Source organism: Ostrinia nubilalis, chromosome 22 (assembly GCF_963855985.1).
Source record: "Ostrinia nubilalis chromosome 22, ilOstNubi1.1, whole genome shotgun sequence".
In the NCBI taxonomy this organism is placed as follows: domain Eukaryota; kingdom Metazoa; phylum Arthropoda; class Insecta; order Lepidoptera; family Crambidae; genus Ostrinia; species Ostrinia nubilalis.
This window is the reverse complement of record NC_087109.1, coordinates 7566013-7593183: the sequence shown is the minus strand read 5'-3', so window position 1 is coordinate 7593183 and position 27171 is coordinate 7566013. Positions and strand designations below refer to the sequence as shown.

The 27171-nt window shown below is 39.9% G+C and overlaps 2 protein-coding genes and 1 pseudogene across 2 annotated transcripts; 2 read left to right on the top strand and 1 right to left on the bottom strand.

Annotated features, from left to right (window-relative positions):
- The first annotated feature begins 1880 nt into the window (after positions 1-1880).
- LOC135082656 (uncharacterized) lies at positions 1881-26682 on the top strand. Its single transcript, XM_063977448.1, has 25 exons — positions 1881-2144; positions 2712-2848; positions 3439-3593; positions 4045-4185; positions 4470-4551; positions 4628-4723; positions 4813-5030; positions 5276-5501; positions 5587-5702; positions 5782-6030; positions 10368-10519; positions 11012-11142; positions 11430-11515; positions 15888-16049; positions 16776-16964; positions 18969-19084; positions 19706-19857; positions 20032-20526; positions 21129-21274; positions 22154-22289; positions 23411-23507; positions 23674-23757; positions 24028-24137; positions 24306-24405; positions 24772-26682. Exons 1-25 carry the CDS (start codon positions 2134-2136, stop codon positions 24917-24919), a joined length of 3735 nt encoding a protein of 1244 aa, XP_063833518.1. The 5' UTR covers positions 1881-2133; the 3' UTR covers positions 24920-26682.
- On the bottom strand, positions 8520-10247 carry LOC135082798 (putative nuclease HARBI1). The gene is made up of 5 exons (XM_063977559.1): positions 9731-10247; positions 9379-9660; positions 8837-9224; positions 8623-8756; positions 8520-8533 (listed from the first exon to the last, which is right to left on the bottom strand). The coding sequence occupies exons 1-4, from the start codon at positions 9983-9985 to the stop codon at positions 8626-8628; spliced, it is 1056 nt and encodes a 351-aa protein (XP_063833629.1). The 5' UTR covers positions 9986-10247; the 3' UTR covers positions 8520-8533; positions 8623-8625.
- LOC135083121 (U2 spliceosomal RNA) lies at positions 22996-23070 on the top strand (annotated as a pseudogene).
- Positions 26683-27171: the final 489 nt, after the last annotated feature.

The window sequence follows — 27171 nt, the reverse complement described above, 5'->3', positions numbered from 1 at the left end:
TATAATTAACTTTAAAAAAAAATAAAACCGACTTCAAATGCGTAAACACAAAAAAAACTAAAAATTAAAAATATTGCGTATAAAAAAGTTCATCCCCAATTTTCCACCCTTGGGGGTGAAATATTTTCTTCAAATTCGCATGAAACCACCCTTTTGATAATACCTATTCAACAAAAAAATAATCGTTTCAAATTGATTTATAATCGGCGGAGATATTGCGTATAAAAAAGTTCATCCCCAATTTTCCACCCTTGGGGGTTGTTTTTTCTATTATTAAATTTAAATGGGACCACCCTTGAGGTATTACCTATACGCCGAAAAAAGATTTGTTCAAATCGGTTCATAATTGGCGGAGTTATCGCGTAACAAACATAGAAAAAAAACATACGGGTCGAATTGAGAACCTTCTCCTTTTTTGAAGTCGGTTGAAAATCACTCTATTTCGCAACATAGCAAGCTTATCACACACACAATCCAAATCCAAACGACACACAGATCATCACAGATGAGAGAGAAATAAATAATTACCACAGACTTTTTTATATAAACTTGGCTTCACACGTTTGGGCCACAGACTAAGTAGTAAGATAAGGACAGTGGGTCTAGACAAAGTGCAAATTATAATCGCAAACCAGTCGAAAAGTGGTCGAAAAGCCCCTTTTTTGTATGGAGTTTTGACGGATTCGATTTTTGATTCGATCAAAAAGTGCGTTTTGTCTAGGGGGGCAGGGTGGCTAATTATTGTCGGGTTATAGACGCGACATTGTGGTGATATGTGAAAATTAAAAAAATAGGTAGATTTTAGGTCTAGGGTGGTAGATAGGTAGACTGAAGTGAAAAGTGGTAGATCTACCAAAAAGTTGGTAGATATGGCATCAGTGCGGCCGCGTGATGTCCCCTCCCGCTCCTTCTTGTACCCCCGCAAACACCCGGAGTGTAGGCGCGCGGCAAAAATGTCTGTCGGCAAACGTAATGGCGGCGTTCAACGATTTTTACCTACTTCTTCGTTATACATTTCGTTTTACAGCACAGCCATGTACATTTTTGTAGCAAAATAGCACTTATGACAGTTACGTAATAAACGGTAGGTCTACCTATTACCACAACTATTACTGTTTGGCAAGAATCAGAATACAGGGTGCTATCGTCCGACATTTATGCTAAACGATGAGTCATCTAATGTAAAATAGGCTTTTGCCCGCGGCTTCGCTCGCTTTGTTTGTCACAGAAAAACTTCAGCGAGCGTCCGTTTCAAAAAACAAATAAGAAATTTCATCAAAATCGGTTCAGTGGTTTGCGTGAAAGCGTAGCAGACAGACAGAGTTACATTCGCATTTTGATAACACAAGCCATTCTCCCCCTCCCCCCCTCCGCAGTCAACCTCTAGGTCACCTTCAAATTATGGTACTGACAGATTATCTGCACATCCGTGATTTGAAATCACCATGATAGGTAGGCCCTATGGGATAGTTATGTAACGGTCAATGAACTCGCGGTCAATAACCTTGACAGACGCGAACCACAATAACGCGAACTGTGCGCGAAATGTGTTCTGTGACTGTACCCGAAGCACAATATACGATTCCGAGAGTTTAGTGCTCAGGGTACTGTACTTATTATTATCGAAAGATCTCGTTGCCATGGCGAAGACAGTTGTTTATCTACCCCGTAGAGTTAACAGTTTGTTTTGCAGTTAATCTTTTGTTTTTATCAAATAATAAGCGAATACAACAGTGATTTCAGTTAATTAGTACTAATTAGAGAGTTCAAGCCTCATTTGTGATAGTTAAAATTATGTTATTCCTTAAAACAATTAATGTAATAGTTGCTGGGGCCTTAACCATCAGTTAATTAATTACAGACTATAATTAATAGTGAAATTAAAGTGTCATCTTCGTTATCACTTATTTCACACTGGCTGGTATATTTTTTTGATACGTCATTGATAAAAAAAATATTTGCCTGAAATGTTTTTTGACCTAAATTAATTTCACATCATGTAAGACGTATTGACCTAGTTTTGGTAACTTTTAGTGGTTTTTTGTACCGTGATGAATTTCCGGACAGAGCGTGAAGTGTGGAAGAGAAGTTTAATCATCACACAGACAGAGTTCTGGTAAATCAGACTCTAATATGAAGCTTCCGTAAGTATAAATAAATAGAGATTTACCTAAGTACATGATTAGACTATTAACTGGTTTTATTATAGTTTATAGTCAGAGCAGTGCGTAATGAAATTAAACCAACCAAAGCTTAAAAACAAGTATTGTACTGAAATAATACAGTAAAATTGTGGATATGACCCAGAGATGGAAGCACATCGCTAGGAGAGCTACCTTCGGAAATGACATCGTCGAACACCCCACCGTGTAGGTACCCTCGTATAACCACTCTGACAAGAGTGTCCGACTAAGAAGAAGAGAAGAGAAGATTGTGGATAATTATTTCAGATGTGACCCTGTGGGCGATATGGCAGTAGTAGCACAGAATACATAATTTAGTAGGTAGGGTGGCCATATGAGTAAAAAAAACCGGAATTCTTTAATCACGTGCTGTGACGCTGCATTATTTTTTGCTGTTTCATTACGGCAATATTATCGTCTGGTGATTTTTCTAATGGTTGGCTGTTGCATTAAATTCCTGAATCCTGAATAAACCTGATCACTACCTAAACTACAAGCCCTGCATCAGCTGGCGACGTGTTTTTTCAGAAAAATGGGCGGCGTTCTTGGCAAACTGTTCTCCGCGGGAGACGTGCAGGCCGCGGGTTCGGTTCTCGATCGGGTCATATCGCAACCGAATACTGAGGAGCACACTGTATTGTATAAACTTGCGGATTATAAAAAGGGTGAGTTTAGCACGTTTTTACATTCCGGGCTAAAGTTCCCAATCTTTTTTGCTGGTGAACTTAATTTTTCATAGGAGGTTTACTTAATTACTCTAATGTTTTCTGACTTTCCCTTATCAGCAACAGCTGGTTTGTTATTGTTATTATGGAATTAATTATGCCGCAATGTTTAGTAGACAAACAATCAAATATGACGACTTCTTGTCTTTTCGGTTTTGTCCCACCCATACAGTTAAAATTAAAGATGCCTAAGTAGCCAAGGAAGCTACTGGAGATTTGTGGATTTGGAGAGTAGAGACTGTAGGATGACCATGAAGCGTGCAGATGAAGTTTCCGCGTTTATTTATTTAGGTTTGGAAATAAGAACATTATGATTGAACACCATGTTCATCAGTTGGGCCTATTGATCGAAACGTACGCTCATGGCGGTTAGCGGCAGAGGAGTAGTTTACCCATGAATTGGTCACTTCGCTGCATAATATTAGTCACAGAGCACGGTGATTGATTCCATGCTCTGTGATATTATAGTACCTATACGCAGGCGAAAGTCATTGCTAGAGGAATATATGACTTAACTCCTTGTGATTCAGGTGGGTTATTGCTCGAAACGTACGCTCGCGGCGGCATGGTGGCAGCGGAGAAGCTGATCCGTGAGGAGTTCGCCGCGTACATGTATGCGGGAGGACGCGGCCGCGTCATCAACCGCGCCGAGTACCTTCGCTGGAAGTTCCGAGACCAGGAGCAGGTAAAGATTGTAGATGGATGGAGCTGGGAGAGAGAGACGTGTTTGTAAAAAAACCACCATTAAAACTACTTATGATGACCATGCGAACTCGTATTTAACTCCACCTATAATAAGCTATAGTGAGGCAGGGCTAGGGCACCGACGAGATGGTCAGACGCGGTGAGGGGGACGGTGGGCGGAAGTCTGCATCTATAGCGGTCCACACAGCTCATGAATCAGCTCCGCAGTCTGTGGAGGAATAGTATACATACGTGGTCGCGATCCTCAGCAGTGAGGGGCCGAGAAAGAAGATACGAGTAATGTGCTCGCGTTTTAAAGCTCCTTTTCTTTGAAACAGATAGGTAGTAAGCAATTAACATTTTATCAGCATCGTCAAACAACCCATTAGTTAAATAAACGAGACACCTGGACACAAAATGTCTATTTTCTGTAAACTGATGATATTTTACAGGTGGTCCTACCGATTGAAGCGTCCCTCTCCCCCCACGATCCCCTGGCCAAATGGGAGGACCACATGGCTTGCTGGCAGATGTGCTACCGCGGGGCTCTGGGGGAGTCTCTGTTGCACGTGCTCATCATTTGCGATACCAAGGTATGGGAAGAGATGAAGTAGGTATGGCTTCGACGAGGTATAGGAGAATCCATCATGAAGGTATCATCATACCATGTCGGTGTCCACAGCTAGATCAGCTAGATAGACTATGTCTGTGGTAATCATATGAACTAGTTCCTTATTCTTCGTTTCTATTGGTTATTAAATCTTATTTTCGATTGTAACCTGATCTCAGGACATGGTATATTGTTGGTCAGTTCAGTTACAGTAGCCAGGTATCACGTATTTACCGTAATTCTTTTTGATATAAATTGTTATTTCAGATTCACACCAGACTTGCTAGGACTCTGGTCAAATGTTTTCCAAAACTGTCTTCAGATGTTGTGGAAGGAGAGGAATATCTAGGTAAAGAACTACCGTCGGATAATGTTTCATGTTTTACATGTAAGAACTGCTAAAATTTTCTTTTACATCGGAACAGGTGCAAGCTCCCTACACCTGGCAATAGCGTACAGCAACAACGAATTGGCCCAAGACTTGGTGGAGGCTGGAGCAGATGTCATGCAGAGAGCCATCGGTAATTACATTTTTGGCATCTTAGTCTCCATTATTTATTATACTTGAACATTCTGGAAAAGACCCTGAAGATTTTGTGTATGATTTTAGGTAGTTTTTTTCTTCCACGCGATCAGCAACGAGTACCTCCTACAAGACAAACGAACTACGAAGGTTTGGCGTACCTTGGGGAATATCCACTTGCATGGGCAGCTTGCTGCGCCAACGAAGCAGTGTATAATCTGCTGCTGGACTCTGGGGCAGATCCTGACGCCCAAGACTCTTTTGGGAACATGATTTTACACATGGTCGTAGTTTGCGACAAACTGGTAAGATAAAAAGAAAAAACTAGTTAACACAAATTTTAACTATTCAATCACAGAGGTCAAAGGCTCGACCCAAACTCAAAAAAGTTAAATTTTTAGTGACTCTAACTTAAACAATGTCAGTTTGAAAGAACTCCTCGACTTCTTACTGATACCACAAAACTTCTGATACCTAGACTGTTTTGTGTGGTGTGGAGGATAATCTAGCAATTTCCCTATAACTTTTAACTGCCTTCCTTGTTATCCAGGATATGTTCGGATATGCTCTACGTCACCCGAAGGTGCCTGCAAGTAATGGGCGTATGAACAAAGCAGGGTTCACGCCCCTCACCCTGGCTTGTCAGCTTGGCCGCGCCTCTGTATTCAGGGAGATGCTGGAGCTATCAGCCAGGGAGTTCTGGCGGTATTCTAACATCACCTGCTCTGCGTATCCTCTAAATGCGTTGGACACCTTACTGCCAGATGGGAAAACCAGTAAGTCTTGTACCTTATCAGCTATTATTTAGTCCTAGTACCAAGGTCGCAAAAAAGTCCACAACTTCTTTTTTTCTGTTTTCAGACTGGAATTCAGCTTTATTCATCATTCTCAACGGTACAAAACAAGAGCATCTAAACATGTTGGACGGTGGTATCATCCAAAGACTGTTAGAAGAAAAGTGGAAGACGTTTGCAAGGGTATGTATCCCTTTTACCAATCGCTTTAAATTCTATGACCAGGTGATTTAAGTCCAAGTTCTCGGTATTTTTTCAACAGAAAAAGTTCCTCAAGCGGCTCATGATCCTGATGCTGCACCTGCTTCTTCTCTCCGTCTCCGTGTACCTTCGACACAGCAGCGGGGAAGCAGACGCCCACCCCAATTGGGGGCTGGAGGTGACGGATGCCAGGAGTGGGATCCGTCTGGCTTGCGAACTAGGCACCATTTGCAGCACCCTGTGTTACATTATATTGCAGCAAGGAGACGAGATCAAGAACCAGGGGATGGTTGCTTACTTTAAGACTTTGGTAAGATCTTTTAATTTTTTTAACATGGAGTAGTATTTTTCAGCTATTTCTTCCTTGTCGATTACGATAGCTTCTTCCAGCTCCTTACAATTTTCTTTATTGTCTGCTTATGCTAAGGCTGAGGGAGGTTTTCTCTCTTTCCTCCCTTAGCCCCCAGTCTTTCGCATCTACCCTAGAAGGTATTAAATAGCCGCCTCGTTGGGTCCAACCCTACTAAGATAAAAAAAACCCCGTAAAAATACGGAAAAATTTGAAACGTAGTGACTAACGGTCTTATTCATAATAAAATGCTAATATAGGTTTAAAACCTACATTAGCTAAAACGTTTGATAGGCTTAAAACACTCTTATAAACCTCTGATAAAAAACGTTATTCATAATCGTTTACAAACCTTTGATAGCTAAAACAGAGTTTAATATTTTCTTTCCACAGACTATACAAAAAGAATGAACGAAAACAGCTTTTTTGGTGATTTAACTTGATGGACCATGTAAAATCATAGACAAATCGCAGAAAAAAAAAACAAAAAATTGGCAGCTGTGACGTTTTACTTACTGACATTGACATTTGGCACGAAAATTTAATAAAGTTTTCGGTTTTTTCGATCAACTCCCAAGTTTTATCAAACTTTTATAAAACTTGGGATTGTATGTTCTGGATTCTGTACCTCTTACCCTGTACTCTGCAATAAGCTCTTACGACGACCCGGCTAGTTACATCGGATACTAATTATGTCCATGACGAAGGAGAACAGACCGCCTAAAAGGCAACGATCAGAAAACTGGTTGGAGGAAGATAAGGTAGTACTTATTTTTAGCCTGATAAAGTGCCTACTAATTTTTGTAGCATGGTTTTATTTATGTTTGACGCCTAGTGTTTGCTTTTCAGTATTTGCTGAAAGAGTTGGTGAAAGAAAGAGTAAATGCAATCGAAAATAAAAATACAGACACTAACACGAATAAACGGAAGGTTGCGGCTTGGGCTGATTTACAAACAACGTTGGTACATCTTTTGATTTCTGCCTTCAATATAAAATTTTGCCTTTACCTGTAATTCAAAATCCTGTCATTTCTTTTTCAGGTTTAATTCAATGTGCGCTGGTATGAACCGCTCCATTACCCAGTTAAAATCGCAATGGAGCCTCATAAAAATCAGTGCGAAGAAAGACAAGACCATTGCTAGGCAGGCTCAAATTAAAACTGGCGGTGGTCCACCATTATCAGTGCCTGACGATAGGGCTGATGATATAGCATCTTGGTTGCCCAATGAATTTGTAGTCGATGTTAACAGATTTGACTCGGACTCAAATAAAAGTGAATTAATTAACATTCAAGAGGAGGAATCAACTCAAAATACGCAAGATCAGGAATTGATAAATAATGAAGAAATCCAATATGAATTGGTGGTACTTGATGAAGAAATAGAAGATACACATGCTTGTACTACTAGAGGCATATTGGAAGATAAAGAAAATAAAAAAGTAGAGGCAAAAGAAAATAAAGCAAAACCTAATTTTAAAGCACCAGCAATCAAAAAAAAAAGGAAACTGTTAAACAAAGAAGGCTTAATTGATTTAAGCAAAGTTAGGATTTCCGAAATTGCAGAAACAGAATCAAAATGCCGGATTGAACTGCATGAAGTTCAAATGGAAAACGAACGGAAGAAAGGGAGAAACTTGGATCTTGAGCATCAATTATTACAGGAAAAACTTAAATATTACACTCACATTAATAAAGAATAATAAGTCTTTTGATGTTAAAGTTTTTCAAGTACTAACAGATTCTAAATAATAAGTTAGTTCCTCCCTTACTTCTGTTTGTTTTTAATTTTTATTTTATGCAGTTCCAATCCGCATTTTGATTGTGTTTCTGCAATATATTTAGACGGCTATGAATATGTTTACTAGTCATAACTTAATAAGAGTTTGAGATTACTATTAACTAGCTGTTGCCCACGACTCCGCCTGCGTAGACTACTATTTCTGTAACCTACAGGATCTGTGCATTTTTCCAGGATAAAAAGAAGCCTATATGTTATTCGAGACTATATAATCTATCTGTTTTAGCAATTTATTTGTTTATAAGAATTGAACTGTGATTTTTAGTAAGTAAGTTTAATAATTGTACTTAAATTAGTGATATAAAGTAAATACACATATGCCTAGTCACAAACATTCGCCTTTATAATAATAGTGTAAATTATGGTTATTTTGTTTTAAATGTAGAAGGTTGATAACCTCCGAATAGAAACGTTTATACTTAAGCAATTTCTTTGTTTTAAAGAATTGAACTGTGATTTTTAATAAGTAAGTTTGTTGAAACTAATTGTACTTAAATTAGTGATATAAAGTAATTTGTTTTGAATTTTTGCAGAATAATTGCTTTTTTAAAGAGAACTACAGGTTTTGTTTTTGTGATAGTAACAAATTGGACTGAAAATTGAAATACAGGTATTTTTCAATCAAATATTCTTTTTATTTTCATTAAGATGCCAGGAACAGTATCTGAAAAATTAAAATACAACATTTTCATGAACTCAAATGACATTACATAAAAGTAAATCGTTGGAATTTATCAAAATGTATTTTAGTACCATTCAAAAATGTTGATTTATAAAATTTTGTAGTATCAACTGCGACCTACGCCTCAACAATGAAGGTCGGTTGTCGTGAACACTGTTCTCCGTCGAAAGTTGCGGAGTTACAGGGACCTGCTCCATATGTTGTTCTGAAAAATATTATGAATTTGTCAACATTTTGTCATAAAGATTTGTATTCCTTATGTACAGTCAAATTGATAACATTTACCTAACAATGTGTCATTCATATCAATGGCTATATTATGTAATACAGCCAATGCTATGATCACAGCTTTTCCATTTTGGAGGCTTACTGGTAAGCCATGGAGTAGGCATTGGAACCGCTGCTTCCACACCCCAAAACACCTTTCAACAGTGTTCCTAGTTGAGATGTGAGCATTATTGTATGCTTCTTCTTCTGGACGACTAGGCCTTAAAATAGGTGTAAATAGATATGGCAGAAGAGGGTAGCCCGAATCGCCAATAAGGCGTCCTCTAAACTGCCTATCCTCAAATCGTTGTTTTATATTGCTCTCCATAAAAATTCGACTGTCATGTGTACTGCCTCGCCATCTAGCCACTATATCCATTATTTTGAGGTCAGCATCACAGACAACCTAAAATAAAAAAAACAGTATCCTGTAGGTAATCCATCCAATAATATAGTGTTGAATGTTGCTAAAATTTAGATCATACAAAGTAAAAATTATAGACATTATTAAAACAAATCTTTCTCTGTTGTAAACTGTATAAAATCAAAATATATTTTACCTGAACATTCAGGGAATAATAGCCTTTTCTATTAATATAGTACTGGGCCATGTCACCTCCGGTTTTTTTAATTTTAATGTGGGTGCAATCTATGGCTCCTATCACCCCAGGAAAATTTTTAATTGCTCTAAATTTGGCACTAATTCTTTCCTGCTCTCCTATAGTGATAGGCATTTTGATGAAGGAATTTGCCTTATTCGCGATTGCATGCGCGACTCTGGCGCATATCCGGCTCACTGTCGGCTGACTTAGGCCATGGAGGTCACCAGCATCATCTTGTACCTGAAAATGTATGAAAATAATTATAGCAGCCACGACAAAGGGATAAAATAAAACACTTTTTTGTGCTTACCTCACGACGTCCCCAACATCTTATGGCCACTAAAACTTGCAGTTCAGGACACGTGCCACCACCTCTAGCGCTCTGAACCAGATCATCTTCCACCAAATCTATGATGGTGCGCACTGTGTCCTTATTGAACCTATATTTTATTTTAAAATTTAGGTCCCGCAAATCGAATGGGTTGCTTCGTTGGCGGTAGAGCTTTCTACGTCGCGCTGGGTCGGCATTATTGGCTAAATGCACAATTGCATTTATAGCATTCATTTTCACAAGCAAGGATCACAGCAAGGATATTTTGAATAAATAAACCAACGAAGTGACATTCATATGAAATGACATTTATAAAAGTTAGGTTAAAATAGGTTTATTAGAGCTTTAAACAAGGCCCGAGCTCTCGATAACTTATCACACAGTTATAAGAGGATTTTAGCGCTAAATGACGATTATGAATAACAATTTTTATCAAACGTTTTATAAACCTCTAATAAGCATTTGATAAAATGTGAAAAATGATTATGAATAAGACCGTAAAAGATTAGTACCAACTTTAACAATTCTAGAAATCATGATACATACAGGTTGAAGCGTAATGTACGAGTAACTCCTCTTCTAGGTGTAGTTAGGGAGGTATATTTCTTGTCCTCAGATCCACGAGCCAGCTCAGTTCATTTTCCTGGCCTCGAACCTGCTTCTCCTGGCTTGCATCCCGGCGAGGCTCTCTCAGCAAACCAACACTGAAGAGGCCATCCTCATCTTCCTGCTTCCAGGCTCATGGTTTCTTCTTATGTTCTTTGCTGGGTAAATAATTTAAAATATGGGTGTTTGTTTCTGTATGTGTTTCTCTGTACCTACTACTAAAAGATAAGATAAATACTTTGCTTATTACGCTGACGTTACTTGATATTGTGACACCCACCTTTGCATGTAGATAAAGAGAATAACAACGGTGAATAACGTGACGTGTTGATGACGTAATCAATGAAAAAATATCCGAAGATAGCGCTCGAAAACATGAATGAATTTATAGTGACTGCTTAACAATTTAACAGTCCACAAATTAATTGTTTACAATAGTAATAGCAATAGCTATTGACTCTTATTTTTTACACAGAATGGGTGGGTTAATTATGATGATCATCATGACAATATTTCTTAACCAAAGTTAAATCCAAATTAGGTAGGAAAATTATCGGGCTTCGTAGTCTGCAACTGCTTCTTCTCTTTCAGCTATAGATAATCTAGCATCGATGCTATAAATGGCTATTTATCTTACTTTTAATTTTCCATTAGTGCCGTGCGCCTGACCGGGCCCTTCGTGACGATGATCTACAGCATGATCACCGGAGACATGTTCACCTTCGGCATCATCTACTGCATCGTGCTGTTCGGCTTCTCACAGTCGTTCTACTTCTTGTACAAAGGTTTCTAAATCTCTTACTACTAATACCAAAGTTGTTCGTTTCAGCCAAATGACGTCTAACCTACTTACTTTATACTGCTGGACTTTTCCACAACGACCGGTCCTGTCACTTGAACAATATTTACATAGGTAGGGGTAGGTGATTGTCGTGCAAGATGAAATTCATTCTTCGTCTCTTCTTGCATGTATTTTTTTAATTATTACAAACCAGATAAAACTGTGTCGTTTCGTACCTACTAAAAATACTAAAATCTTGTAAATGATATTAAAATGTATTGTTTTCTACAGGCTTCCCTAATGTGCAGTCGACGTTATACTCAAGCTACCCCAGCACTTGGATGGCTCTCTTTCAAATTACCTTAGGAGATTACAGTGTAAGTCTATTGCTAAAACTTCAAATCTTAATCTAGACACTATTCTTAATTCAGTTTTATTTCAACCTATTTTATTTTATTTATGGGGGAGTTCGGTGGTATTTAATTATCCTTTAATTTTGCAGGGAAAGGTAGGTTCAAAATTTGACAATCGAGAGCGACTCATGTAGAGTCGTAGAGTCAAGTCTACAGGATCAAGAGGTGATACCTATGGTGTCGTCGGGTTATGTGTGGCTTTCGCTCTATGTGATGTTTTAAAATTGTTTCTCTGTCCCAGTGTTTAGTTTCCTACTCGTGCGTGGTGATTTTGTGAACACTCTATTCATGCTGTGACCCATACATATGGTGGAAGATTTTCTGAAATGAAAAGTTGTGGATATTTCGTGAACGTCAGAATGGCGGGTGTATGGTCACAGAAATGAATAATATAAATATGAATTTTTAATACCTGAGGTGTACCTTTATGTACCTTTAGTTATTAATTTTGTACTTCCCTAAAACGGGAACAATTTAAATTACAAAATGAGCCGCCAACCTGATATCAGGTTGGCGGGTGTATGCTGAAATTGGACGAAACAGGTAAGTTATGGTTTTCTTATATTTACCATTATTTAGTACCTCAAATGTACCTCACAAATATATCATTATAAACCAAATGCGACGAATAATTAACGAGAAAATCGATACGAAAAAATTGATGTCCACTATTTTTTTGATGACCACCATTTCTTTTAACAAGTTAAAAAGTTGATACTGACAGATAATATAATACATACCGTAGTATTTTTAAGTGTGTTTTTATGGCACGCACAATAATTGTGCATTTTCCAATGCCATTAATTTGCTAAAATCAAAAAGTATTGATAGTAGCGCCGTAGTACTTTTTTTTTTCTGTGGTAGCGCCCTGCTGTAAATGTCATAAGGTTGTCCAACGTGGCAACAATAGGGATGTTGACTGGGTAATGAAATCGAAATTAAATTAGTCCGTCAGACAGATAATAAAAATATTTTAGAAACATTTATTTTTCATAATCTAATAATTACAGTATTATATTGAGTTGAAATGTCGCGTGACGTCACTTTTGAGTAAAAAAATCTACTCAAGCGTGACATAACGCGCCTTTTCAACTCTATGTAGGACTGTTATTATTTAATTATGAAAGAAAATAAAAAATATGAGTCTAATATTTTCTAATATCTGTCTGACGGACAAATAATAATAATTGAAATTTTGTCATTTAGCCTATTGGAACTATTATTCGTGACGTCTTCGTCTTCTTCTTCTAATTTTATTGTCTCTTCTCCCTCGTCTTCTATTCTTATTATTTTTCCCATGGTTCTTCTCATTATTATTATTATCTTCTTCTGTCTTCATTTCTTGTTTTTTTTGTCTTATTTCTTTTTTTATCTTCTGTATATTATTATTTTCTTTTTTCTTCGTTTTTTTTATTTATTTCTTGTTTCTTCTTCTTGATATATATCTTTATGATAAGAAGAAAGATAAGAAGAATAAAAATAATAAAAAGAAGATGAAATACGAAGAAAGAATAAATGAATGAAGAATAAGACAAAAAAAGGATAAAAAGAAATAAAACATGAGAAGATGAAAGAAAAAAAAATAACAAGAAGAAATAAGACGAAAAAAAAAAAACAGAAAATCTAATTTTATTATGTATCATACTTATAACTTATCACTTCATTCAGAGCTTCCTCGTTGTGGATAAAAAAAACTAGAAAACGATTCTAAGAACTCCACTTGCATTTTAGTCGGCTGTTTGGTGTAGTGTTTCGAAACGGACTACTATTCCGGAGGTTGCGGTTTCGATTATCGCACAGTACAAACATTTGTATGCCTAAACATATTTCTTTGTATTGGACTGGGTGATTTCTATGTATAATATGTATGATTTACAAAGAAAAGGACAAGGCCCGACGGATTAGCAAGCTGAAGTGGCAATGGGCAGGGCACATAGTACGCAGAACTGACGGCCGATGGGGCAGAAAGGTTCTGGAATGGAGGCCGCGTACCGGAAAACGCAGCGTGGGACGTCCACCTACAAGGTGGACCGACGACATCGTAAAGGTAGCAGGGAAGCGCAGGGACGCAGGCCGCTACCAATCGATCAACATGGAAAGCATTGGGGGAGGCCTATGTTCAGCAGTGGGCGTCCTATGGCTGAAATGATGATGATGATGATGAAGACAAAGAAAAGTATTTAAGTATGTTTATATCCGTTGTCTAGTACCTATAGTACAAGCTTTGCTTAGTTTGGGACTAGAAGCGCAGTGTAAAATGTCCAAGGATATTATTTATTTATTATTTCTTATTAAAAAAACTCTGTAAAAACTCAGTAAAACTCATTTATTTCTGTAAGTAGGCTTTAAAAAAGCACTTTTACACGTCCCAGTATTAACCCTACCACTGCTTCAGGACAATAAATGGGCCAGTGCTGACCCATTTATTGTCCTGAATTCTTCAACAGCTGATCAAGATAAGGTATTTATTATAAATCGCTCTTCCAGCATTTCAATTTTATTATTCAATCTTGCTTGATGAATAATAATGATTTTGCTTGATGAAATCTTTTCAACTTTCTTTACATTCTCACATTTTCACCATTCTTCTGCACCAATTTGTGAAATTCACCTGTAAACCCCAATAAAGCAGCTACTAAGTAAGAAAAATACTTAAAATAAACATAACCCTATTTCTGACGCAGTCGGGTAATAAACTAAATGTGCTTTAAAATCAAAGATTGAGTTTAAATTACGCCATATTTTACAATACACATTGAAAACATAACTCATAATAATTTAGTCGGCCGTTAGGTGTAGTGGTTCAGAACGGACTACTATGCCGAGAGGTCCCGGGTTCGATTCCCGGCCGAACAGAAATTTAAATGATGAATTTTAATTTCTGTGACGGGTCAGGGTGTTACTATGTATAATATGTATGTATCTAAAAAAAAAGTATATAAGTAGTAGGTATATCCGTTAAGCTAGCACCCATAACACAAGCATTAAGTTGCTTACTTTGGGGCTAGCTGGCGCTGTGTGAAATTGTCCAACGATTTATTATTATTATTAATAACTCGCTTGAGTTTTTTTCGATATTTTCACAAAAATAACAAATAATCATGAAGATTCACAAAACTTTTGCAGTGGTTGACAAATCTCGTATAGTTCCAAAATTCTGAACTGTCATATCCATGACATTGACAATGAGGCGCCACCGTCAATACTGGATCGCTGGTTCCGATTTTTGCCATGTTGGAAACCATTTAATTGATCGATTTTAGCGCCCCCCTGTCATTGAGTTTGGTGGGACAGTTCAACGTGGGTCATCTATAATTTGTTTTGACAGGTGACAATAAAGCCCTAGACAATTTCCTTATGAAAGCCACACTTTTCCAATATTTTTGTTTGCCATGAGATTCTGGTAGACCTATATAGGTACAGCAGAGCACTCTTGGCACTACTATCAATCAATACTTTTAGATTTTAGCAAATTAATGGCATTGGAAAATGCGCAATTATTGTGCGTGCCATAAAAAACACACTTAAAAATACTAACTACGGTATGTATTATATTATCTGTCAGTATCAACTTTTTAACTTGTTAAAAGAAATGGTGGTCATCAAAAAAATAGTGGACATCAATTTTTTCGTATCGATTTTCTCGTTAATTATTCGTCGCATTTGGTTTATAATGATATATTTGTGAGGTACATTTGAGGTACTAAATAATGGTAAATATAAGAAAACCATAACTTACCTGTTTCGTCCAATTTCAGCATACACCCGCCAACCTGATATCAGGTTGGCGGCTCATTTTGTAATTTAAATTGTTCCCGTTTTAGGGAAGTACAAAATTAATAACTAAAGGTACATAAAGGTACACCTCAGGTATTAAAAATTCATATATATATTAATCATTTCTGTGACCATACACCCGCCATTCTGACGTTCACGATATTTCGTGTTGTTTGTGCTCAATGTCGTTTCTTTTGTTTTTCTATGTCAAAAACGTAAACTATCCTCTTACCTTTTTTAATTTATGCTGTCTGCGTCTTTCTTTGTGTTGTCTTAAAAAAAAAATAACTTAGTTACAACTTGAAGCCACGATAGCTGAACGAACGGTGAAGGGGTCGGACTGGCCGACTCGATATCCGAGGAACGCGAATCCAAAGTCCAAACCCTACCGCTCGACTATTGTGGTGAGCTCACTCGTCGTAACACAAGAATTTTGGGACTAACGCCCGTTTTCACAATCATTCCCTAATTTTTAAGTGATTGGATCGATGGTGAAAACGGGCATAAGTAGAGTAAGTTAAGTACGTAACTATTCCTTAAAAAATAAACTCTCTAACAGTACACGGAGCTGGGCCAGACCACATACCCGAACCTGACGAAGACGGTGTTCGCGGTGTTCATGGTGTTCGTGCCCATCCTACTGCTCAACATGTTGATCGCTATGATGGGCAACACGTACGCGCACGTCATAGAGCAGTCGGAGAAGGAGTGGGTGAAGCAGGTAGATTTAGAGAAAATTGGATACCTTTTGTATTTTACTGTTTGGCCCAATGATTGGCTGTTTGTATGTATGTAAAGTACGGCATTATGTTCGCCATTTGTAGTACAGTTAGCGTCAAATACTTCGTGACACTCAAAGTACCACTTCCCTGGAGTAAATTGGAGTTAAAGAGTCTGAAGGACTTTCAGTGTTGGTGTTCCACACGCGTTCAGAAGCTCCGAAGTTATTTTGGGAGCTCAGATCATATCAATGATCTGAGTTTGGGTGGCACGAACTATTTGACGCTAACTGTACCTACTGTTGAACGTAGATCTATCCCGAAGTAGGTACAGTACGGCATGCGTCTTCCCGGGAACTGTTATTTTGTCATTGTTCCCCACGTCCCACTGAAAGTGTCAACTGTCGTCCTCGGTCCTCAGCTATAAATTTTGATTGTAAGTTACAGTCAATCAATCACAACACCTCAAGCTTCGACAGGCGCGGATCCAGCCCTCAAAAAAGGTTGTGGGCACAGCCACCAAAAATTAGCAAAGTGAGAGTTGGATCACTACATGCCCGAACATACATACATGCCTATCGATCTTATCAATAGATCATAATTAAAACAAGCAAATTAGGGTTGTGGGCATGCCCACAGTGCCCACAACGGTGGATCCGCGCCTGAGCTTCGACACCGCCTCGTGGTTGCATCTCCTTTCAAGAAGTAATTTATTCCCAATTTTCCAGTGGGCCAAAATAGTGGTCTCCCTAGAACGATCCGTGGGCCAAGAGGACGCCCATCGCTTCCTCCAGGAGTACTCCATCGGGCTCGGGCCTTCAGATGACCCTCGCTACGAGCAGCGCGCCGTCATGGTCATCAAGTCCAAGGCCAAAACCCGGGCCAAGCAGCGGAAGGGCGCGCTTACCAATTGGAAGGTAGATTTCTCATTTCAGCCACAGGACTTCACTGCTGCATATAGGGCAACGGCCCGTGGGTCAAGACGACGAACATCGCTTCCTGCAGGAGTAACTCCAACGGGCTCCGAGATACGAGCTAAGATATTTTTTATGTCATTGGATACGAGTTTCCTCCAGGAGTACTTATCTCTATCAGGCTCCGAATTTCGAGTTTCCTCCAGGAGTACTTATCTCCATCGGGCTCGGAGTTACGAGCAGCGCGCGGTCATGGTCATCAAGTCCAAGGCCAAGACACGAGCCAAGCAACGGAAGGGCGCACTTACCAATTGGAAGGTAGATTCTTCATCATTTCAGCCACAGGACTTCACTGCTGCATATAGGGCGAAGATCCGTGGGTCAAAAGGATACACACCGTTTCCTCCAGGAGTACTTAACTCCATCGTGCTCCGAGTTAAGAGCATCGCGCCGTCATGGTCATCAAGTCCAAGGCCAAGACCAGAGCCAAGCAGCGGAAAGGCGCGCTTACTAATTGGAAGGTACCTTATGATTTTAGCCACAAAACGACCACTTCTGAACATAGAATAAAGATCCGTGGGCCAAGAAGACGCCCACCATTTACTGCAGGAGTAACTCCATCGGGCTTCGAGCTACGAGCAGCGCGCCGTCATGGTCATCAAGTCCAAGGCCAAGACACGGGTCAAGGCGCGCTTACCAGGGCCGGATCTACCTATGGGCTGATTGGGCTGCAGCCCAGGGCCCCGGGGTTACAAGGGGCCCCCAGATCCCGCTAAAAGGTAGGCCATAATTTGAAAAAGAAAAAAAAAAGTTGTCTGTAAAGTCGGTTTACGGACGATATTTTTACGTGACAACGTCATAAGAAGTTTCAGCCCAGGGCCCCACAAATTCACGATCCGGCCCTGGCGCTTACAAACTAGAAGGTAGATTCCCCATCATTTCAGCCACAGGAGGTCCACTGCTGAACATAGGGCAACGGCCCGTGGGTCAAGACGATGAACATCGCTTCCTGCAGGAGTAACTCCAACGCTGCAACGGGCTCCGAGATACGAGCTAAGATGTTTTTATGTCATTGGATACGAGTTTCCTCCAGGAGTACATCTCTATCGGGCTCCGAATTACGAGTTTCCTCCAGGAGTACATCTCTATCGGGCTCCGACTTACGAGTTTCCTCCAGGAGTACTTATCTCCATCGGGCTCGGAGTTACGAGCAGCGCGCCGTCATGGTCATCAAGTCAAAAGCCAAGACCAGGGTCAAGCAGCGGAAGGGCGCGCTTACCAATTGGAAGGTAGATCATCATCATCATTTCAGCCACTTGACGTCCATTGCTGAACATGAGCGTCTCCTAAAGATTTCCAGATTTGCCGATTGATAGCGCTATCCGTAGCAAGGTTTTTGCTATAGCTGAGTTGTTATTTTCTAAATTAATATAAGTAATTTGTTGTAATTAAGTAGGAAATAGTATACTGATTTTAGTCATGATCATTCTACAAATATAATGTAAGCGCGGCTGTCTTTTGACTCCGTTTCTAAATAATTTATTGTCAAACAAACGCCGAGCAGGCCGGCGGATACGCGCGGTTCCTTTGACTAAACTTGACAGAGGCCGACAAGCGAGCGGGCGGCGCCGCACGGCTTACAAAAGCGTTCGGGCGGCGCGTGCCAAAAGAGCCTGCTATGTCTCGGATACCGGCTCGCGGTGCCTTAGAAGCTAAGGGCCCATGCACATCGCATTTTTTCCTATAAGGCCCGGTTTCCACTAAAGCGGAGAGAATATTATGGTGTTTGAAAAACTGCTTCGGTTCGGAAATTTGATTGGTTAGGTATTCTATTTAAACACATCTCCTCTCCTCTCCACTTTGGTGAAAACCGGGCCGAGCCTAACTCGCATTAACCTATGTAAAAGGGGCACTCAATTTTTCAAGTAAAGGGGCGACAGTCCACATAAGGTAGGAACTTCTGGTCTAAACAAAAATAGTACCTAGTTAATGAGGAATGTTTTCCAGCGCGTTGGCAAAGTGACGATAGCGGAGTTACGGAGACGCGGCATTAGCGGAGAGGAGCTGCGGCGGCTGATGTGGGGCCGCGTGTCCATCTCCACGCCCACTAAGGCGCCCCTGAAGTAAGCCCTATTTTGAAGCTGTAGGAAGACTCATGGACAAAACTTACATTTAAACTTTAGCCTATACGCAGACCACCGATTTTTTGTCGGCCGATAGTTTAGTCGAGCATTTAATCAGTGGGCATGTATGGACTATGGAAGTGCGCACATTACACCGATTGATTCTTCATACAAATTAGAATCGGGCCCAAATGGCCGACTAAAAATCGGTGGTCTGCGCCTATAGGTTATGGCCTAGGCTTCTGCTCCAAAACATTACAAAAATGTTCAGTAGGACCCATTAGCATTATTAGTTTCCACAGGTATAATAAGAGTTACCTAACTAAGTAGGTACCTACCTACTTATTTAATTTATTTAAAAACAAATTATGGAAAATAAGTAGATCTATAAACCTACCTACCATAATGATCTAATAAAATGTTGCCTTAATTATGGGATTCGCAGCCAAGGATGCTGTTCTCTGGATGTACCTACCAGAGTTTTTGAGTTTTCAGATCACTCAAGGCGGAGATTTGCCTTAAATTTGCCTTGAGTTAATCCTAGAAGTTCATCATCATCATCATCACACGATCTAGGATTAACTTGGATTATGTACTTGTAATTTTGTTTTTTCCACTAAGTCGACGTGGTGCCGCGCCGCCGCCTGACTGTGTGGTGTCGGGAGACGTAGGCCTGGCCACTGAGGTCGGCACTGGAGTCGCGCCCGCCTTGTCATCGGCCCTGAACGTCATGGCCTTTACGGAGCTGGAACTTAGTACTACTGGAACTATAGGTAAAGCTTCCAACAAGAAAGAGAGAGTGAGGGAGAGTGAGAGATTTCGCTTGAAGTTCATAGATAAATTAATTAATTAATATCCTTGAACATTTTACACTGCGCTTAGGCTCTCTCTAGTCCCAAACTAAGCTACTATGGGTGCTAGACAACGGAGATAACCATTAATTTTAGTTTCAGACCCAAATCAGAAGCAGCCAACGCCAGATCTTCTCGTCAACGGCAAAGGTTCCAAGCCTTTAACCGTTCCTGGTCAGCCACAAGTGACGTCATCGTCCAATCTACTCGGCGTTCACACACCCACAGTGAAGACGTCAGGAATTTCAACACTTCCTACTGCTCCTAAGACTCCAATAGTAACAAGTCCCCAACCTGGTCAAACTCCTGGGTTCGTGCCAGCCAAAACTCCAGGAGCACCAGGCTTAGCGACACCTCAACCTGGTCAAACTGCTTTTGTGCCAGCCAAAACTGGAGCACCAGGTTTAGCGATACCTCAACCTGGTCAAACTGGTTTTGTGCCAGCTAAAACTCCTGGAGCGCCCGGTGAAATGTTGGGCGTGTCAGGGTTGACAATGCAGAAAACTCCATCGACACCAGCTGCCCAAATGCAAGGGATCAACCAAGGATTGGCTCAGAACGTGCAACCGATTCCTATAGTGCAGCCCCCACGTGAGTTTCACGAATGGTTTCATGGTTGTTTTTGCACAACTGTGTAGATAGGTTCCTGAGGGGCTACTCCGAAACGCTTTTTTTCGTAGTTTCGGGTCTATCTGTTAACGTCGCTCATGCTGGCATCTCGCTATGCGTGAGAGGGATTGCAGCATTCGAAACTTCGGATCACTTTTTTCGGAGTAGCTCCCCTGAGGTAGTGAAGCGGTGTCTTTTTGTTACGTTATGTCACATCCCTCGTGCAGCTCCTACTGTCGCAGAAACCTGTTCATTTATGCACTAATTGCGCTTGCTATGCCTGCTAGTTAAGTATGTAGTACTTGTACGGTTAGGGTTACCAAACACTTCACACACTCACAAAACGTTTTGTGTGTGTGAAATGTTTGGTCGTTTTGATCTAGAAGTGTTTGGTAACCCTTAGCTGCATCTTGTTTTGCCTTTCATCATGTTTTGTGTTGTTCTTCCCTACATTCCCCGGTCTTTTTGTTTCTTAGAATCTTAATTCGTTATTGAGCTACATAACATAAGTATTTTTAAGTAGAGACCAAAGTGACAAAGCTAAGACCATTCCTATTTTACATTAGTTTTACTTACCTTTGTAGCGCCGCCAGTGGAAGTGTTCAGGGACTACCTGTTCGAGCTGGTCACGATGGCCGCTATCACAGAGCCGACTGATCCAGCGTTGAGGAGCCTCGCCGAGAAGGCTGCGGACCTTGGGCATGTGCCTGAGATTGACATCAGCATCACTGTAAGTAGTAGTAGCGAGTTAGCAACCCACTGACAGAAAGTCGATTAACGGTATGTCACCAGGGGGTGTAGTGTGTGTGAGTTTACGTCAAATGCATTCGATGTCGACTGCGTAAAAAAGTCACATTAAATGTATGACGTATTATACAGCGCCACTAGCGGAAACTTTCAAGAACTAAAATCTTCATATATTTTTAACGCGCTCGCTAGTGACGACGTTTGATGTAAACTCACACTAAGCCCTCTGAAATGTACAGACGCGACGACATCACGCACGGTCACGGTCAAGGTAAACGTTCGTTCGTTTCAGCCGAAAGACGACCACTGCTGGACAAAGGCCTCCCCCAAGGATTTCCACAAAGACCGGTCCTCCTGCCGCGCCGCTCGCATCCAGGCAAGGTAAACACCGTAGGGTTTTATGTAGTTTTTCACGGGCGAATTTACTACAAAAAGGTACAAGTGTGATGTGCTATAGTCTGTAGATGGTCTTTTATTTTATCATCTTTTTCAAGTTCCTCAATATCAATAGTTTCTTGTAGACCCTAACTGCATGCAAGTAGGTACCCAGTTAACCTGTTCGATGACTATAAAATAAGATAAATACTCGTAAGTAAACCCCAGCATCAGGGATTTCAATGAAATTGCGGACAAGTCGAGTCGGGCGGGGAAGACCAGTTAAGTATTTTGAAATAAAATAACTTACCTACGCCCGTATTGACAAACATTACTATGAGGTCTCACGGTGCGCGCGCGTGGAAATACAGGGTGATACACGAACCAATCACAGAGCTCTATTCAACGCTGTGCGTTCAATTTACAAGCATCGTTTGTGAATACGAGCGTTAGTCCTAGTACCTAAGACGTTCTTTTGTTTTCCCAGACCGCAGCGAAGTCAGCCCGCAAGATGGTGGCGGGCGCAGTGTCGGGTCTCTTCGGAGTGGCCGCCGACGCGCCCACCGCCGACTCGGGTTGGCGCCGGGAGCGGCAAGACCTCAGCGACAGCGACCCCATATCAGGTAGAAAAGTCTTTCGCCCAAAGATAAGTGAACTACCAAACAATACTTCAATATGAAGCTACGATAGCCGAACGGTGAAGGAACAGTGCCCAGATTACGCTAATGCTGACGCTGTTTTGACCAATCCGTATCTTTTATTAATCTAAGTCCGTATCGCAGAATCGAAAAAAGAAGCGCGTCTGTATTGGAGACGTTAAAAATTAGCGTAATCGGGGCTCTGGCCGACTCGTGATCCGGGAAACGCGGGTTCGCCGCGCCGCTGACTATTGTGGTGGGTGAGTGAGGTTACTCGTGCGTGACACAAGCATATTTAGCTTATTACGAAGGCCTTTTTTTTTTAAACGGGAGGGAGTAAAAAAAATAGATCCTTGCTGGCTGTTCTGTACTTAGTAGTTAAATAGATACAATAACTACTGGCACCGGGAGTGGCTGGACTTCAGCGATAGCGACCCCATATCAGGTAGAAGGTCATTCATCCGCTAGGACTTGTAGACTGTGGGCCTGTGGGTAAATAAGCGATCCTATAAAAGGCTTTTCTGTACCTACCTACATAGTTATTAGTAGTTAACCCTAGGTACAAGTATACCTACTGGCACGGAACCTGAAGCGTTAGGATATGTTTGAACAAGGCTTTATACTAATAAAGTAGTTATGTATGTAATACCAATTATGTAAGTATTCTATGGCTTTAAATGCCTTAATACTTATCGCTTCTCGGCCTTTTGGCTAAGATCAAAGTGTAGATAAATAATTATTTTTATTTTTCTTGTAATTACCTACCTACCTACTTATGGTTAGCTGTTCAAAAGTACATCCCGTATAATTATGTATTTATTTATTTGCAAACAATAGTAGGTACCTATTAGTTAGAAGACTTAAAGGCAGACTAGCTCAACTCAAGGTTAGGCTCAAACTGTAGCTGGGCTGGGCGCCTTGGTCGCGAAAGAATGTCAAGGCCCTCTAGCCCGGTCAATAACTCGTAGTTCCATTGGTTCTATCTCAAAAGACTTGAAGGACACCATCATCAAGATTTAGTAGGCCGCACATCTGGCGGCAAGATCCCTTCAAAACCCTTTACGTACCTGAATGACGTTTCTTAAAGATTTTTTTTTTCGATTCAGTATCAGTGCTCCTGGGGCGCGCGTCCCGCGCCCGCCGCGCTCGGTCCGCGTCACGCCGCGCCCCGCCCCCTCCGCCTCACCTCTACGTGCCAGCAAGGTAAAGACTGACTACACAGTATTGTTGGAAAATAGCACCTATTACAACGCAATAAGATGCTACCGTTTACCATGTGTTGTATAGAACATCAACATCCATTGATTACTTACATAATAGAAACATAATTCAGTAGGTTTCATTAAATGTTTGACACTATGTTGTGCAGGTCCATGTATTTGGTGGCATCAGAAAGCAGCGCGATGGAAAGCGACGCCCCTATTGAGGATCAGCCAAGTTCGGGAAATAGCTCGTAAGTGTACCTACCTACTCTACCTAATACGTAACCTACCATTACTCATGATGAGTCGAGAGCACATAGTAGCAGGCAGAGACTTTGAAATATGAGGTCATGGGTTCAATTCCCAGAATATTTTTTTTAATCGACCTGCTGACCTGATGGACGATGCCTTCTTAGAAAAAGTATTTTTTTAAATTTTCTGGAGTTTGCAGACTTTTAAAGGACGTTTCTAATTAATATCATCTAGCTACTCAACATAAATACCCATATTTTTCTGTACAGAGCGATAGGTGGTCGGCGAGACGATGCAGCGAGGATCAAGGCAGCGCGGCCACTCTGCATCCAGCACGCCACAGGCGGACCCCAAGTGGAGCACTCAATGTTAATAGCAGGTTAATTTCCCCTAAGATTTTCCAAAATAAAACTAGTTTTTATCCCAATGGATAAATAGCAAGGTAGGTAAATGAAGAATGTCACCATGCCGCTGCGGTAACGCATAGGTACTACTCGTCTAACTTATGATCTATGTTAGGTATCAGAACTAACATTTTGAATTCTAGGCCCTGGGAATGGAGCTGAAGCAGAAAGCGGAGCCCCTGCGCCTCCGCCGAAGCATTCGAGGAAGACGCGACCGAAGACTGCAAGAACGAGACGAAACCGGTATGTATAAGTAGCTATCCTCACCGTTCCCTTGATGGTACAGTGGAAAATAAATTTTAAGGGTACCTACAGCTTTCCTTGGCCGTAAAACCCTAACCAAATTAAATTATACACGTGACCAAGAGGACTGACATTAATTTCTTGAATTTGGCCAAAAAATTAAAACCAAATATGAACTTCGGAACAAATGAACTACGATATCATACTCTATGGCGGTGTCTATGGTTGCTGCGGATTTAAAATATCTGTATGCACAATGCACACTGCTGCACTGGAACCTTTAGCACAGTTGCATATCTTCCCGCCCCTTCTGACCAGATTGTCTATTGTGTCATACTTACTTCAATACAAACCAACTGCCAACAGAGTGTCTCCAGTTCCTGAAGCCACGAGTCCTTTGGAGCCCTGGGCTACCGCGCCGTTGTCCAGGCTCTCTAGGCTAATACGGTCTTCGAGCGCCTCCACTGCGTCTCTCGCCTCCCGCTCCTCCGATGAGTCTCCAAAGAGGTATTAGGTAACCAGGATTTTATACTAAGCACCCAATGATGAAGACTTCAATGAGCATAAAGTCTAGATTCGAAACTCCAAAAATAAGTTCTAACTTCGAGTTAGACAAAGCTACGTAAATGAAGGGCAATTAACCAATCATTTAAATCTACATTGAATCACTTATTCTGTCTTGCTGTTCAATTAAACTTATTGGGATCAAAGGCGGTTACTTAGGTTAGGACAGAATTTCAAATTGACTTGATTGATGTAAAAGGAGCGCGAATTGTTAAAGTTGTAAATGTTGTAGGTAATCGAGAAGAGTAAATAAGTTATGGATGATATCATCATTAGGATAAGAAAGTTTTGTAATCTAAGTAAATAAATTAAATTGGGACCCTATTTAATTTACCTACAAACATTCTAAACTCTTGGCTGTAATAACGATATTCTGATGTTGTCTTCTACCAACTGTGAATGTGAACTGTACCTACCTATTAAAATTGAGCTATTTCGTGTTTTTCTTACAATTTCTAGAAGTAAGTAAGGACGGAAAGTATAAAATATCAATATATTAAATTCTATCAACATGCTAAGTACCAAAATCTAGTTATTCCTGCCACAGCATCAAGTAAAATATAAAATAAACTGTCTTCGTTTTAGCTAATGATTTGTTTTTTAACTTTGTTTATTAAACTGTTTAATCTTTTTAGAAATAAATTACCTAACTTATCTACCTACGTCCTCTTATGTAGGTTTAATTTACGAGTTTATGAAAGACGTTGATTATTAAAATTTTGTGATTGTTTTAATTTAAATATTTATTTAGCATTAAAATAAGCGTATATGTAATTAAGTGTAAGTTGTACGTTTAACAATTTTTGTATCCGTGCATTTGAGGTCTAGTCGTAAGTATTGAGCTACAAGTAAAATGTAAGTTATATTAAAAAGTAGGATCTACAATGAAATAAAACAAGCCCATTACATGCAAATAGTTTATTTCGTCCGGCGATACGTCCAACTGTGAAAATGAAGTGACGGTAATAGTGCAAGAAATAAATATCATAGACAATTATTACATCATCAACATCACACAGTAAGTAATAAATAAGTAATTTATCAATTTGGGCAAATATATCAGTAAATAATAAAAAAAAACATAATTAATAATGAAAACTATTAAAAAGTTATGCAAGTAAATGGTAACACACACATTGTAAAAAATAAAACAGTAATGCGCCGAATAACTTTTCAATTTTCGATTTCAATTCAAGTTTTTCAAATGCCAATGTGGACTTTCTAAGACGAAAATTTTAAATAAATCCAGCGTTTGCTCTTGAAAATCTCGAACCAGAATTGGGCGAAATCTTAAAATAGTCATACGGTGCATCAAATCAATAAAAAACAAAAATAAAACAGAAAAAATAGTAAAAATCGGACTACGAAACACGTAAAATGTAATCAAATTGCTGGATTATTTTAAATAAATATATTTGCCTCTATACATTCATTCTATGACGACAGGTATTTGACACCACCAAAAACCGATATTATAATTTTTTATCATATTTTATTTGCAGACTTTAAATTTAAATGCAATAGGTTGTCGAAGTCAAGGTAAGTGTTGCCATTTATGTAAATAATTAGTTACCTTTTGATGATATCTTTTCAAGTATAATAAAATTATGGTAGGTATTTGTGAACGGTGTCAAGTACCAAATTATCTAAATGACTAAGCGACGTAGATAATGATATTACTAATTAATTTATTTAAAGTTTCACTAGCACGTCTATGTATAGCCTGACCAGGAACATAAAAACCCTGGCATAGAGGCGCGTCGATTGCATTTGATAGTGCAACACTGAGTAGTCGTAACTGTGTTAAATTAATAGGCTAACTTTATGTATCAGGATTCAGGATTACGGGCTAATTTGATATTTTCGTAAATTAACGAAACAATATTATTATAGGTAACCTAGTTTAAATAAATTAAATGAGACCATCAATCGAGCTAGTAGGATTTATTTTATTATTCATCAATAATATGAGCTACTGGACCGCGCCGCTTTTGCTGAGCGATTGTGACCATTAATAATGGCTGGTTACCCGTACATTTGCGGATTGATCAACACAATTGAGTACGGAGGCCTTTCGGCCGACCTTCATTGGTTGGGTTTTTGTGGCGGTCAAGCTGTAGATCCTGGCTACACAGGAGTTGCAGTGGTGGGAACGAGAGGTGGGAATAGTCCCGTATTCATCAATAATCAAATTCAGAACTT

Excerpts from the sequence above, each read along its gene's own strand:
- LOC135082656 (XM_063977448.1), top strand. Across the intron at positions 21,275-22,153 it reads AGATTGACATCAGCATCACT|ACCGCAGCGAAGTCAGCCCG; the intron begins GTAAGTAGTAGT and ends TTGTTTTCCCAG. Across the intron at positions 24,138-24,305 it reads GCACTCAATGTTAATAGCAG|GCCCTGGGAATGGAGCTGAA; the intron begins GTTAATTTCCCC and ends TTTGAATTCTAG.
- LOC135082798 (XM_063977559.1), bottom strand. The coding sequence starts at position 9,985 with ATGAATGCTATAAATGCAATTGTGCATTTAGCCAATAATGCCGACCCA. Across the intron at positions 9,225-9,378 it reads ATTATTCCCTGAATGTTCAG|GTTGTCTGTGATGCTGACCT; the intron begins GTAAAATATATT and ends TTTTTATTTTAG. Across the intron at positions 8,757-8,836 it reads TATGAATGACACATTGTTAG|AACAACATATGGAGCAGGTC; the intron begins GTAAATGTTATC and ends AATATTTTTCAG.